This window comes from Silurus meridionalis, chromosome 1 (genome assembly GCF_014805685.1).
Source record: "Silurus meridionalis isolate SWU-2019-XX chromosome 1, ASM1480568v1, whole genome shotgun sequence".
NCBI lineage: Eukaryota > Metazoa > Chordata > Actinopteri > Siluriformes > Siluridae > Silurus > Silurus meridionalis.
Window position 1 is genome coordinate 17,628,645 of NC_060884.1, and position 15,514 is coordinate 17,644,158.

General features: G+C 35.8%; 1 protein-coding gene across 1 annotated transcript; it reads left to right on the forward strand.

Annotated features, from left to right (window-relative positions):
• Nucleotides 1–2,467: 2,467 nt before the first annotated feature.
• Nucleotides 2,468–10,259, forward strand: LOC124385664 (monocarboxylate transporter 1-like). The gene is made up of 5 exons (XM_046848858.1): nt 2,468–2,666; nt 3,182–3,406; nt 8,285–8,428; nt 8,545–9,330; nt 9,440–10,259. The coding sequence occupies exons 2-5, from the start codon at nt 3,190–3,192 to the stop codon at nt 9,694–9,696; spliced, it is 1,404 nt and encodes a 467-aa protein (XP_046704814.1). The 5' UTR covers nt 2,468–2,666; nt 3,182–3,189; the 3' UTR covers nt 9,697–10,259.
• Nucleotides 10,260–15,514: the final 5,255 nt, after the last annotated feature.

A 15,514-nucleotide genomic window follows, 5' to 3' on the forward strand; every position in this document is an offset into this window, starting at 1 on the left:
GGAACAATCAGCAAAGTAGAAACGTGCAGAATGTCACAGACACAGGAACAGGAACACATTATAAACAGTGAGCTTAGAGCTTAGAGCTACCTTGGTTGCATGCTAAAGTTAAGAAGATCTCAGCAAAACAAGTGTGTCACATTTCCTGTTACATTAAAGCTTTATGTTGTTAACAATGAAATGCTAAATGAGGAATCCCAGACTCCTCTGTTCTTCTGATACAGAAGTAAGTGTTTATTTTCACAGGTGCTCCACACGGACAAATGTTAGAGCTCTTAGCATGGTGCTGCCTCTACAATGAGGAGACCAAACAAAATAATCGACTAATGGGAAAGTGTCTCCTCCTCTCTCAGTCTGCACGGATCACCCAGCTTCCTTAGATGAAGGAAAAGAGGGACTGTTTAGGTGTGGTTCATTCAGTAATATACTACATTAATCATAGAAAAGTAAACATTTATTTCTCTTCCTAGAACACAATGAAATCAAAGAAGCATGCCTGCTTTGAACAGCAGGAGAGAACGTGAGGAAAGTTGTGTTTTCCATAAGAACACAATTGTGGGCTGTTTGTCTTTAAATAAATGGTTACTTAAAGAGTAGTGCTGTGTGCCAGATTGCCTGGAACACTGTGCATTATGTTAGAAGTGCAAATCAATCACTAGAAAAGATACTAGTATAAGATCTTTTCAGCTTTTCTTTTTCTTCTGTGTTCTTCATCCTGCCTTCAGCATTCTGTCTTTCTTGATCTTCTTCGCATATAGCTGGCACACAGCAGGACTTTGTAAGGTCTGCCTTATAATATTGCCACATCGTGTTTGTTTTGTCCGGGCTGACCCAGATAAGCAAAATGTGCCTGCTCAGCACCTTTGTCCTTTAGTGGCTCCCTCAGAAAAGCAGAAGACGAATGTTGTACATCTTTATTAGACAGGGACTGTCACTACATTGACTATATATGTTATTTGCCACTAGAGATGTTTTTCTATTAGTGATGCCAGCATCCAGTCTGCTTTCAAGATAGGTGAGAATCCCTGTCTCTGTTAGGTGTAAATTGCTTTGCTTATATTTGTGCTGTGACTTAAATTAAATGGGTGCTTTAGTTTGGATGTACTGACTAAAATCAATTTCATTTATGAGTTTTGCCACTATTCGCTGCCTCCTGTTTTGAATTCTTTAGCATCTGGCTTAGTTTTGTGGATGCCTGACCATAACACTCATATTGTTGCCACAAGATGAAATCACATCATTTTCTAATGTTCATAAATGCTGTAACATTACAATTTGTCTCTTACATGAAACATCTGGAATAAACCTGTTCCAGAATTGTTAAGCATCTGTGCACAAAGTGACAATTGTTTTTTTAGGGTTGGTGTGGAAAATAATGCCTAGTCTGCACAGAGCCTTAATCACACTTAACACTGATGGGATGAACAGGAAAGTCAACTGCGCCCAGTCCTCCTTGCCCAATGTCAGTTCTTGACCTTATTAATGCTCTTGTGGCTAAACAAGCAAATTTAATGGAATATAATTGAAAGCCTTCAAAGTAGAGTGGAGCTTAACAACAACAAAAATCAACAAGAACTTAACAACAACAAAAATCACTATAAATAACATGAAATAATATTATTTTTAACACATGATCTCTAGAGGCATCCAGGGTTTATTTTATGATCAAATTGGATTTTCAAACATTTTTTGGCTTTCATCAACAAATAAAAGGCAATAAAAGAATGACTGGAATCTCTTTGCAATCAAATACATTTAATCGAATGTCTTTTATCCTCACTATATTATATGCTGGATTTCTTATTTATACAATGATGAATGTCACTGGAAAATAGTGAGTGACAAAAGAAACTCTTCTCCTTTCTTTTTTGAAACCATCAGCAAAACATGACTATTAATACTTGTGTTTGAGATCATTTATATTTTTTCATATTAAACATAATTCTAGCTGCTTAAGCAGTATGCTTCCGCAACATTCATTTGGCACACAATTGCTTACTTACTGCTATCACAACAAATACATCAGCTAAAAAAATCAGCACAACATTTCTAAAAGTGTCACATATTTCCATATATACATAATTCTTGTGTGTTTCAGGGGTGACGTTTTAATTATGTCAATCTTCACCCTGCCTCAGGTAACTTTTTGGTCTATGCCTTATTTGGGAGTGCTTAGTCCTAAAAAGTGGTGTTTCTATCTTCCATCTGTGTGGTAATATGACTATTGTTACATCAGAGAAATGCTTTGAGCCCTAATATTCTGCATACTAACACAAACATTTTAGTAAAGGAATATTAGACCCTAAGTCCTAATGAAAGAGACCTAAAGAGTAAGAACGTGGAGCAATGGACAGGAAGAAGGAGAAAGAGGTCACAATTGGGCAGTCCTAGGACATTATGTGCAGCCAATAGGACTTGTTTTTCACATGTGTGTTGACCTTAAGAGCCAATAAGAGCAGCCCTGATCTAAATCTCACACTCTAAATGGAATCTGGGCCTGGTGTGTTACATCATTAACACCTGGTGTCTCTTGTGTGTGACATCCCTTACTTTAGTTGTGTGTCAGTGCCTTTAGAGTAAAAAAGTTTACAATTAATACTGAAGCATTGGTGGTGCTTTGGAATTTATTTTTTTCTTCTGAGAAGGTGTTGAGTGCCATTCAAAAGGTAGGGGCTCTGCCTGAGAAACATGTGACCTGTGAGATTGAATGTTTTTACTAATCCATCTTGCATGTGTGGCCTGAAAAGCTGATCTGTAAATCAAATCTGTTCTGTGCAGATTTGGCTTTTTAAGCATTGCTAATAAAAAAAAACATAAATAAATATATTGTATTATAAAAGCATAATATGAGCATTTAAAAGCTATTATACTTAGGATCATAGAATAGCTTTGCAATGTATATATAGATATTATTGTAATATAGATAAATTGGTTTGGTGTTACGAGGAACAATTAATTGTTTGTAAAGAGTTTTCTGGAACACTAACACAAAAAGCTTGAAAAGCTAAGATCAGCATCTATTCCTGCCAATTATTCTGCCTTCCGAGCAAATAAGAAGAAATGGGTTAAAAAGGGTTTAAGTTTGATTCATTTAAATAAATGTAAAATAATGGTACTGACCCATGTTTATTACTGAAGGTCATTTCTAATCTAAGGTAATCTCTCCTGTCCTTTATTGCAGATATCACCATGCCAGTTGCAATTGGTGGTCCAGAGGGTTACACTCCTCCAGAAGGGGGCTGGGGTTGGGCAGTGGTGGCTGGTGCCTTCATCTCTATTGGTTTCTCATATGCCTTCCCAAAGTCAATTACTGTGTTCTTCAAAGAAATTGAAGTGATCTTTGGTGCCAGCAGCAGTCAAGTCTCCTGGATTTCATCCATTATGCTAGCTGTCATGTATGGAGCAGGTAAGACAACAAGAAAAATCTTTGGAAGAATGTCCACTGTTTTGGCTCCTCTTTATGTATTTATTTCAATTCAGTTTATTGTGAACACCAGGCACTGCACAACGTCTCAGGTGATTTTTTTAAGCCATTCTAAATTCTGATAAAGTGGACTAACAAAAAGATGTATAGTACACAGAGTCTGAAAACATTCGCATTGAATCTATTGTTTTTACAATACCACAATTACACCACAAAGGCGATTTCCATTATGAGTATCAGGCTGACAGGGGTAGTAAAACCAATTACACTTTAACTATTATAAAAATATTTGATATCTGCCTATGAATTCCTGTTCAATTAGTTATTTTTGACTTCAATATAATTCTTATTTTAATTGTTTTAAATTATTTAGCACTAGATTTATACCCTATACAGACAAACATAACCAGTACATTCATACTAAACATCCCATTCCAGATATAGTCCCTCTTTGCTGTTATAATAGCCCCATTTTTTTCTGTGCAGGTCTTGTGTACAGGGGTATTGTTATGCTGGAACATGTTTGAGCCCCTTAAAAAATATAATGCTACAACATTTAAAGACATTCTATATAATTGTGTTTTTCCAACGCTTTCTATGCAATTGTATGCTTTTGTGGCAACAGTTTGGTGAAGACACACATGTAATGATATTTTCCTGCTACAAGGTACATTGTGGACATCTATTGATGATAAGATGTCCAAAAATATTTGGTTGGCCTGAAATTGCAGATTTGAAGTGTATGGCTAGGTCTTTGAGTCTCTACACACCTTGTTTCTTTAAGCAAATCTGCATATGTATAATTTAGGACAAAATGTTTTTTAATAGATTAAGGACTCACAACACAAAAGTTCAGTCAATTTTGTCTTACACAACACAACTCTTTTTAAAATTGCAATCCTCTTCACATGTTTTTTACTGTGATGTATATAATCCTTTGTTCCAGATGGGACAAAGTTGTTCCTATCTGTCTTTTGCTAAGCTTTGTATCAACACCTCTTACAGTCCACTGATGTGATCATTGAGGCCATGGCATAGCTAATGAAGCTTTTAGTACACTCCATTATCTGAAATAGCCTAAATAGAAAGGGTTTCGAGAATAGAATGAGCTAGGTGAGGACAAGATGAGCGTTAAACATTACTACTCTGTGAGACAGGGCTCTGAATGGGCAACTCTATCTGCCTCTAGAGCCTATGTTCTCAGTCAGACTTTTATTTCAAGAGCGAGGGGTGTCAGATGTTTTCCTTAGAGAGAGATCAGGAGATGAGATGCTTCCGTCTGCAGTTGCACAGAACTGAGATGACTACTGTCAAATACAGAAAAGAAGTAGAGCACTGCTGTGTGACTTTAGAGCAACTATAGGCTACTAGATTGCTTTTGTACATAGAGGAAAATATACATCATGCAATCATGTTTGGCCATTCAACTATTGGTCATTGATGTAACCTGGTGTCATTATTTGTCGATATTTGTTAATATTCTGAAGTTCCAATTTCTTTGAAAAAAATTAAGTTTTTATTTATACTGATATTAATTTAAATGATAGATTAAATTGATATTTGATAATATTTGTCTATTAACTATTCAACAATTTTTACATTTTTCTGTTAACATTAGAGAATATATACTGTATATACTGTACAAATAAATAAAAGGAGCGAAATGAACAAACAAAGCTGACCCCATGGTTCAAGGGTAAATTAATACAGAATGGAGCAAAATGGTGTGTTACAAACAGGCCCAAAACTATTTCCTACTCTGAATATAAAACAAGTGCAGTGAATTCAGTCAACTCTGTGCTGTGATAAGGAATAACAAAAGGGCTTTTTTACTGTGAGGTGAGCTGATTGATTTTCTTGTTATTGCTATTTGTGTTTAAAATTGTTAAAGTGCATTAACATTTGTCAAAACTGATTTTTTTTTTCAACTTGTCGTTTTTCTACTGAATATATTTATTATTCATTAATTATTATTTATTACATTACTAAATCATTTTTTGTATATAAAATCTTAGGCACATTATTGGTACAGTTGGTTGTAAACTGACCCAGAAAGTTTGTTTAATCCACTTATACTGTGATCAGCAAAATGCTGAAGTAAACAATTTAAAATAAGGTTTGCTGTGCCATACATTATTAAGGTAGGCTTACTCAGTCATGCTAGCAAGTTAAATATTACATATTTAAAAATATTACATAGTTATAAATTTTAAATACTTTAATGAAAACCAGATACTTAGTCACAATTTAAAGTGAAAGTGTTTTGTTTTTGTATTACTACTAGAACACTGCACATTGCCAGACTTCATGTATGCTTTTTACTTATTGAACTAACATGTAGACTTTCACTGTCCATGGTCTTTTTAGAACCTATTCATCCAGGAATATGACTGGGTGGCTGTAAAAGGACTGAAACATAAAAAAAAAAAAAAAAAAAAAATTAAAAGAGTTCCAATGATTAAATGTCAGACAGAACCTTATATAACTAACAGTACACCATGGTTTCTTACACTATGTTGTGTTATTGCTTTACAGTGTTTGGACCAATTCTTGAAATAGGCCTTAACTCAACCCTTTTTCTTTCCCATAGTAAACATCTATGCACTTGACTGCTGTTTACCCTAGCAGCCACTCAACAATAACTGTCAGATTGTGTTTGTGCTTGTTCAACACTGTACCTGTGTTATAGCAGAATAGGCTGAAGCACATTTCAATTTCCTTCTTTTCACCTTTTTGATAGGCCAAACAAGCCACATTTAATTTCCTAAGGGCAAAAGACATTCCTCATACACAGATATAGATTTTGCATGTTTCTCTAATGCAATCAAATGATTAAACTAATCATTTGTCAGAATGGCATACCATCTATAAAAACCAAGTGGCATACCAAGTATAAAAACTTTCTGAAACTTTTAGTTATTTTGTTCTTATGATATATGAAACCCGATTCATATTCAGTTATACAGCCAGTTATAAAGATCAGTCTATATAAAATGTAGTATATTTCCTATTTTTATTTAACAGACCCCAATTCTGAATTGTGGTCCATATCTAATTCCACTTCACAGGCAAATACAACCTGATCATTGTTTTAATCAGGAAATCTTAAAGCTTAAATTGTTGGGAACGTGAATTCTAAAAAAAATTATTATAAGGTTGTATTTCTGAATTAGATTAGTGTAATCTTTTTGAGGTTTGATGTGAAAGTTCTTGGCTCTTGTTGTATAAATTGGATTATGAAAAACAGACAAATAATACAGTCCATTGTACATTTGTAATTCTTTCCTTTGTAATCCACTTAAGATAATTGTGTCATGTGCCCTAAAACCAGACACAATCCCTGTTTATGTGAGTTTTGCCAACTTCATTACTTTTAATTAAAAAATCTGTATTTTTACTGTTTCTTTAAACAGTTACCTTTTCATATGTAAAATAATTGATAAAATATCTCTGCACTTCTGGGCATATATATATATATATATATATATATATATATATATATATATATATATATATATATATATATATATATATATATATATATACATATAGAAGATGCCCAGAAGATTAAGATGTAACATGTTAAGATCTATGTTAGTTTTCTAAAAACATAATATAATATTATTTCTTCTTACTATGAGGATACGTATATATACGTATATATATATATATATATATATATATATATATATATATATATATATATATATATATATATATATACACATATATACATATTTTTAAAGTTATACATAAGTTTAAAAGATTTAAAAGATATTTAAAAAAAGATTTTGGAACATATTCCAGGGTATGGTATTTTTGGGACACCCTGCAGATTCCTTATCCATCAAAAGAATCCACAGAGTGTACTTTCACTAACATATTACAATGTTACAATTACAATATAATTGTCATTATAATACTCCACAGCAATTTTATGCAGTTTATGAACAATAACTATAATTATTAACTGATTACTGTTGGTCATTATAATATAGAAAGAACTTTGTGTATTGATCTTGATATACTGGAAAACTGCCACTTGCCTCATCTTTCAACAGGATGTATATATTCTATGGTAATATATAACATATATTACCTATTAATATTATGGAAATGAATCTTTATTATGTATTTCGTCTGGTGATGTTTAAAGCTTTAATGAATTAAGGAAGACAAAGGTGAGGACTTCAGGAACAGCAAATTCCATTTGAGAGAATAATAAAGCAACAGTGCCCTCTAATGTCTGAATGATACACTATTATCCTCAGACTATTTATCCACATAAAATACATTTTGCACTAATGTTTTAATTTAATAAATATTTGCAAAGCTTTATTAAAATTAACATTATGCAGATGGAAACAATTAAAAGAAAACTTTTGGCTATGTAATTCTGTAAGGGGTATTTCTGGCAATTTCTGGTTTGTTTAGAGGAAAAATTTAAAATTCAACGCAAATGTATAAATGAGTTTTTGCTGGGTAAACACATTCATCCTTTGATGGGACTGTTCTCTTCAGGATGAACGTGTTCCTATCTTCAGGACATGAGATCTCACTGAATGATATTAATCGCTATTACACTTACTAGATCTCAGCCCAATTGAAACATATAGGAAATTCTTTCCACCACCATATAAAAAGCAAGGGAATACAATTTGGTAGAACTGCAGTTATCCATCCAGCACAGTTTTAAGTAAAAGTAGAAGCCATGCATAGGCACAGTGAAACTGTTCTGGTGACTCTTGATAGCGCAACACCTTTTCTAAAAAAATTTATGTTGTTTAATTTATTTGTAAAGTGGATTGAAGAACAATTGCCATTTATACATTTAAATGTCATTTATTTCAATTCCAACAGGTCCAATCAGCAGTATTCTGGTGAACAGGTATGGCAGCCGTCCAGTCATGATATTAGGGGGTTGTCTATCTGGAGCTGGACTTATTGGAGCATCTTTTTGCAAGACAGTGGGGGGCTTGTATTTTTGTGTGGGTTTTGTAGGAGGTGGGTGTGCTTAATAATACATGTTATTTATATAATCAAATTAAATTGTGTTAAATAGGAAATAATGTAGCTTTGTTTTGGAAATTTGTTTACTTTCTTCTTTGTGTAAATTACAGGTTTGGGACTCGCGTTCAATCTCAACCCAGCCCTTACTATGATTGGCAAATATTTCTACAAAAGAAGGCCCATTGCAAATGGTATTGCAATGGCTGGTAGCCCAGTGTTTCTATGCACTTTAGCTCCCCTGAACACTTGGTTTTATGACAAGTTTGGTTGGAAGGGTAGTTTCCTAATCCTAGGTGGTATTCTATTCAATTGTTGTGTAGCTGGATCTCTTATGAGGCCAATTGGGCCAAAACCCAAACCCGCTGTAAAGGAGGTCAGTGCTGATGGAAAGAAGAAGACAGCAATGCAGCATATCAACAGTTTCATTGATCTATCTCTTTTCAAACATCGTGGATTCCTCCTGTACCTTATAGGCAATATTGTCATGTTCTTTGGCCTTTTTACGCCCCTAGTATTCCTTAGTAATTTTGCCAAAAGTAGGGATATTCCAAAAGAGAAAGCAGCTTTTTTACTTTCAGTGCTGGCTATTGTGGACATGGTGGTGCGGCCATCCATGGGAGCAGTGGCCAGCACCAAGTGGATACGACCAAGGATACAGTATTTCTTTGCTGCCTCAGTTCTATTTAATGGTTTGTGCCATGTGCTTGCACCTCTTTCAGTTGATTATCTAGGGTTTGTTATTTATTCCATGTTCTTTGGGTTTGGGTTTGGGTGGCTGAGCTGTGTGCTATTTGAGACCCTGATGGATTTGGTGGGAACTCAGCGCTTCTCGAGTGCTGTGGGCCTGGTTACCATTGTGGAATGTGGACCAGTGTTAATTAGCCCTCCACTGCTGGGTGAGTTTCCTTTTTTTCCTAATGCATAAATTGGCTTTGTCATTTTTCTTAGTTTTAAAACATGATTTATGATTTGATACTAATGTAGTAATTGTGTTTTCATTGACAGGAAAATTTAATGACATCTACCATGACTACAAGTACACTTACATAAGCTGTGGAGTTATTCTCATGGTTGCAAGCATTTTCCTTTTTGTCTGCATGGGCATTAACTACAGGCTCCTGGACAAGGAAACAAAGGAGGAAGCTAGAAAATCTAAGCTAAAAGGAAAAGAGGAAGAATCCACCATAGACATTGCAGAGAAGGAGACAGCTGCTGTAATGCGAGTAAACAGAGATACCAAAACAGCAGAAGACACTGTGTGACTTCATTTAGAAGACATGATTGTACACTTTTCTGGAAATGTATGTCTTGGAAACATTTCTGATTGCTGTAATATTATTTTTGTTGTGCAATATTTCCATGCCTAAAAGTATTGATACAATACAAGGTGGTTCAGCACTGACCTACATGTAAATAAGGTTATTATTTGACATTTTTAATTGAATTCCTTTTTTTTTCCTATTTAATTTTAGATATTGCATTTATAACTAATCTAACAATATAGTACTTATAAGGGATTTACATATAGCAACACTAATAAATATCTTATATATTACATTCATAGTCTCCTGATAATTAGATCAAAGAGTTCTTGATTTGATAATTCGAATGGTGTAGCATTCACACAATTTACCTGGAACTAAAGTTTATAAACATGTGATGGTCCTTTGTCCACAGTCCTATGTCCATATAGTGTATTTTAGTGCTTTGCAGTAACACATTAATGTAATAGAATGTCTTCATTTGTTATATCTTATATTTTTGTATCTGTTCTGATATGTTTAAAAAACAACCAATAATGGACAATATAAAAAAAAAAAAAGAACACATTGATTTTTTGTTTCTTGGAATTTTTTATGTTTTCATTTGACATTGAGTAACTTTTTTTGAAATATGGTCTGAAAGATGAAATTTGGAGTCATTCTTTCATTTACTGAGTCATATATGAATGCTTATTAGTGTTATTAGCTTATTATTCATTAATTTTTATGCTTTATCATGGTGAGCAACAATTTGTTTTTGAAGCCTGTTAAAAGAGCACCAAGGTGGGAATGTGGGAATACACTCTGAATAAGATGCCAATCCATTGCAGGGCGCAAACATGTACACTCTCATTTAAACCTAAGGGTAATTTATATAACCATGTTATCAGATGAGGTGATGTTAGGCAGAAAAACAGAAAAACTGGAGTAGAATCCATTATGCATGCAATGTCCATTAGATTCACATTAGCCACTGTTGCTAACTACTACAAAGGTCACCTTGCCTAATATTAATAGGTAATTATGAGCAATGTGATTCTCACAAACTATGTCCTGACTGTCTCAAACAAGTGTCATGATAAAGAATAGTTTGTGTTTGTTTATTCATACACCAGGAATCAGCAACAAGATATAATACGCATATAAAGCAAGTATACAATTCAAATCAAAATACAGTTATAACAACAATATTATTATGTCTCAATGTATATTATGTCTCATGGTATATTTTTTAAGCGCACTGTAAGCTCTAAAGATGCTCTTATATGTAAGCTCTTATTTTTAATAGAGAACATCATAAATGATATTAAATGAAGAACACATACACACATACTTATACATACATACACACATATACTTATGCCACATGTCGTTATAATAGCATGCCGCTATTCATCATGTTCATGTTTTTGTGTACTTGACAGGACCATACAAATTTGTGTATCTTGTATTAGAGCAGTTAAAATTTGGTGCTTTAAGTACTGTTCTCTCATACTGACCACTGGATGTTCAATATGGCTTCTCATGGCAAAGAATTCTCTAAGGATTTGAGAATTACCGATAGTATTTTTGCTCTCCAAAAAAGATGGCAGAGGCTATAAGAAGATTGGTAACTCCCTTAAACTGAGTTACAGTACAGTCTCCAGGGTCATACAGAGGTTTTCAAAGACAGGTTTCTCTAGGAACAGGCATCGCAAGTGTTGATCAAAGAAGTTGAGTCCTCGTGCTGTGTGTCAGGTGCAGAAACTGGCTTTAAAAAACAGATGCATGAGTGCTGCCAGCATTGCTTCAGAGGTTCCAGAAGTGGAGGGTCCACTTGTCAGTGCTCATACCGGTTTGCATGTCCATCGTTCCAGAAGGAAGCCTTTTCTAAAGCTGGCTCACAAGAAAGCCTGCAAAAAGTTTGCTGAAGACAACCTGTCCAAGAGCATGAATTAGTAGAATAGTGTCTGATGAGACTATGATAAACTTGTTTGGCACAGATGGTGTTCAGCATGTACACCCTGGTGAGGAGTAGCAAGAAAATAGTGTCTTGCCTACAGTCAGGCATGGTGGTGGTAGCATCATTGTCTGGGGTTGCATGAGTGCTGTTGGTACTGGGGAGCTGTGGTTCATCAGGGAAACATGAATTCCAACATGTACTGTAACATTCTTAATCAGAAAATGATGCCTTCCCTTCAGAAACTGGGCTGAAAGGCAGTTAGTGATAACGACCCCAAACACTCTGCCACAATGACAACTGCCTTGCTGAGGAAGCTAAAGGTAAAGTTGATGGAGTGGCCAAGTATGTCTCCAGACCTGAACCCTATTGAGCACCTGTGGGGCATCCTCAAGTGGAAGGTGGAAAAGCACCATGTGTCTAAAATTCAGCAGCTCCGTGATGTCATTATGGTGGCGTGGAAGAGGATCCCAGCAACAAACTGTGCAGCGCTGGTGAATTTCATGCGCAGGAGGATTAAGGCAGTGTTAGATAACAATGGTATTCACACAGAATAATGACACTTCGGACACAGTTTTGAAATATTCACTTAGGGTTTACTCACTTTTGTTGCCAGCTATTTTGACAATAATGGCTGTATGTTGAGTTATTTTCAAAGAACAGTAAATCTGTACTGCTATAAAGCTGCGCATTGACTAAAATACAGTGGCGGGCCGTGCATTCGGTACCTGGGCCTTTAGTGGGGACTTACCCGACTTAATCCACCTCTTAATACCGTCACAATCACTTCATAATTATAGAAACCATCAATACTATACAAAAGCGCAATATAACAATGAGTGGCATTACAGAGAAAGAGCCATTTCACATATGCAGGGTGAATAGCATTTTTACTAATGCGAGCTCCAAATGTTTACACTACAACCGCAACTGTGCCACCTACATCATCTGGAGAAGTTCAGAATCAATATTTGTCTAATAACAGTAAAAAATGCATAAAATACAACAAGTCAAGTCAAGTTTATTTGTATAGCGCTTTTCACAACAGACATTGTCTCAAAGCAGCTTTACACAAATCAACATTTAAGGTGAATGGTGTGCATTTGTCCCTGATGAGCAAGCCGTGGCGACTGTGGCAAGGAAAAACTCCCTTAGATGTTATGAGTGAGAAACCTTGAGAGGAACCAGACTCAAAAGGGAAACCCATCCTCATTTGGGTGACATCAAGAGTTTGATCATAAATCTTTCAACAGTACAGAACACTGGAGAGTGAGAACTAACATGATTACTGGAGTATAAGATTATAAGTGATGTTCTTTCTGCAGCCTTATACAGTCTATATGGTTAGTAGCTCCTAGTTTTATGAGCTCAGCATTTGTGATCATCACAGATCCAGCATTATCTTCTCCATGCCAGAGCCTTTAAACACTCCAGGAGGTCCAATGTCAAAACTCCACACATGTAGCGGGATCCAAATGGCACTGGTACGTCTCTAAATGGTTCGGGATGTTTGCGAGTTGCATCTACTTCTTCAAAGGTCCGTAATCATCACGAGGTGGGAGGTGACTGGAGCTGGCCGAACCTCAGGGTGTCTCGGGATGGAGAGAGAAAGAGAAGCAGTGGAGAGCAATTAGCGTAGCTGCTGTTCATGATATTAACAGCACAAGTTGATAATGTGCATGTGATCAGATTTTTTTGGAGTACAAGGTTATGATGTGAGACGTGTTATGTGTAGGCTTTGCTAAAAAGATATGTTTTTAACCTGCACTTAAACAGGGTGAGTGTGTCTGAGCCCTGAACACTGTCAGGAAAACTGTTCCAGAGTTTAGGAGCTAAATGTGAAAATGCTCTACCACCTTTATTGGACTTTACTATTCTAGGAACTACTAGAAGCCCAGAGTTTTAAGATCTCAGCGAGCGTGGCGGATTGTAGCGTGTTAAAAGACTGGATAGATACATGGGAGCCAAACCATTTAGAGCTTTATAAGTGAGAAGTAATAGTTTGTAGTCTATTCGAAACTTAACAGGAAGCCAATGTAGGGATGATAAGATTGGGGTTATATGATCATATTTTCTTGACCTTGTAAGAATTCTGGCTGCTGCATTCTGAACTAACTGAAGCTTGTTTATTAATGATGCAGGAAATCCACCTAGTATTGCATTACAATAGTCTATTCTGGAGGTCATGAATGCATGGATGAGCTTCTCTGCATCGGATATAGAGAACATTTTTCTTAACTTAGAAATATTTCTAAGGTGAAAGAAGGCTGTTTTTTTAACTTGGTTGATATGATATTTGAAAGACAAGTTGCTGTCTAAATTAACTCCCAGGTCTTTTACCGTTGAACTAGTGGTTACAGAACATCCGTCTAAATGCAGGTTGAGATGCTGGAGCTTCTGTATACTAGTTTTTGGGCCGATGAGCAAAATCTCAGTCTTATCAGAATTAAAAAGTAGAAAGTTATGGGTCATCCAATCTCTTATTTCCTTTACACACTCAGTTATTCGAGCTAATTGAGCTGTATCGCCTGGTTTAGATGAGATATATAGCTGAGTATCATCAGCATAACAATGGAAGCTATAATTTCTCTAAGCCAGTGGTACTGCTCATATTCACTGTTCTGGAAGTGGCGAACAAACCATTTCCCGGGCTGAGACAAGCTAGCTAGCTTCGGGGTTGGCCGACCTCTTCTCACGATGTCTAGCTTTTCTTGAAAATTGATTTTTAAGAATGTCTGAGACCAAATCAATTTCTCTTCCTCTGTCAGCCATTGTGGGCATAAAAAAAGTCTAATTAAGATGTATTAATGTGTTCAGAGCACTTAACCAATCAGAGGATGTAAAAATGGGCTGGCTGGCACTTTGAGGCGAACTTGAAATCTGATTGGTTAAAAAAACAGACCCATTGCTATTATAGTCTAAAATACAACGGCCAGTACTACTGAATCTGAAGGCCCTGGGCAGATTAGATTGACTTGGCAGCACAAAGAGGCTAAAATCTGATTGGACAAAAAAATCTAACATCTACATGCACGTACTGGAAGCAGTGCAGCCAAGAGAAATGGTACAAAATGAAGAGAATAGACTGTTGGGAATGAAGTAATACAATTTCAGTGAAAAAATAATAGAATGTAGGTTGTAAATGTAGCTCAGTGCTTCTGATAGTGTTTAGGCCAGCAGAGAAGGGCTTGCTGGCCCTGACAGCCCACCACTGCAAAAATATATATAAGTTTCAATAGTATTGTCCCTTGGGAAGATATACTAAAATGGTTGCTGACATGTAAAGGGGTTTAATCACTTTTGTGAGATCAGGGATCTGATCAGGGAAGAATCACACAGCACACAGAATGGCACATATGTTCTTCTTCATCAAGCCCATCTCCCTCCCCCCATCCTGACCACGTTCTACAGAGGGACCATTGAGAACATCTTGAGCGGCTGCATCACTGCCTGGTTTGGAAACTGGTCTCGGACACAGGACCCTACAGAGGATAGTGAGGACAGCTGAGAAGATCATCAGAGTCTCTCCACTCTATCATGGACATTTACACCACACACTGCATCCGCAAAGCCAACACACACACACACACACACACACAAACTAATGAAAAACTGTGTGAATTATCTGTACAACCCGGACACAACACACACTTGTACTCACTTCACACATCCATGTCTTCAGTACAAATCATATTACATCACTTCATTACCATAAACAGTTTACATGCAGTTTTTGCACATCTTTTTTTGGATTGCTGTTATTGCTCTTTTGCACAGCATTCTGTTTACATTTTTTTGTTACTTACAATCTTCACTTTACGTCTTTTACACACCGCAATGTGCAATGTCTTGTGTTGTCTTTACACTGTTTTCACCAGG

What these genes read in the sequence shown, in the direction of transcription:
- LOC124385664 (XM_046848858.1), top strand. Translation starts at nt 3,190, where the DNA reads ATGCCAGTTGCAATTGGTGGTCCAGAGGGTTACACTCCTCCAGAAGGG. An exon ending in AGCTGTCATGTATGGAGCAG is followed by an intron (nt 3,407 to 8,284) that starts GTAAGACAACAA and finishes CAATTCCAACAG; the next exon opens with GTCCAATCAGCAGTATTCTG. An exon ending in AATTAGCCCTCCACTGCTGG is followed by an intron (nt 9,331 to 9,439) that starts GTGAGTTTCCTT and finishes TTTCATTGACAG; the next exon opens with GAAAATTTAATGACATCTAC.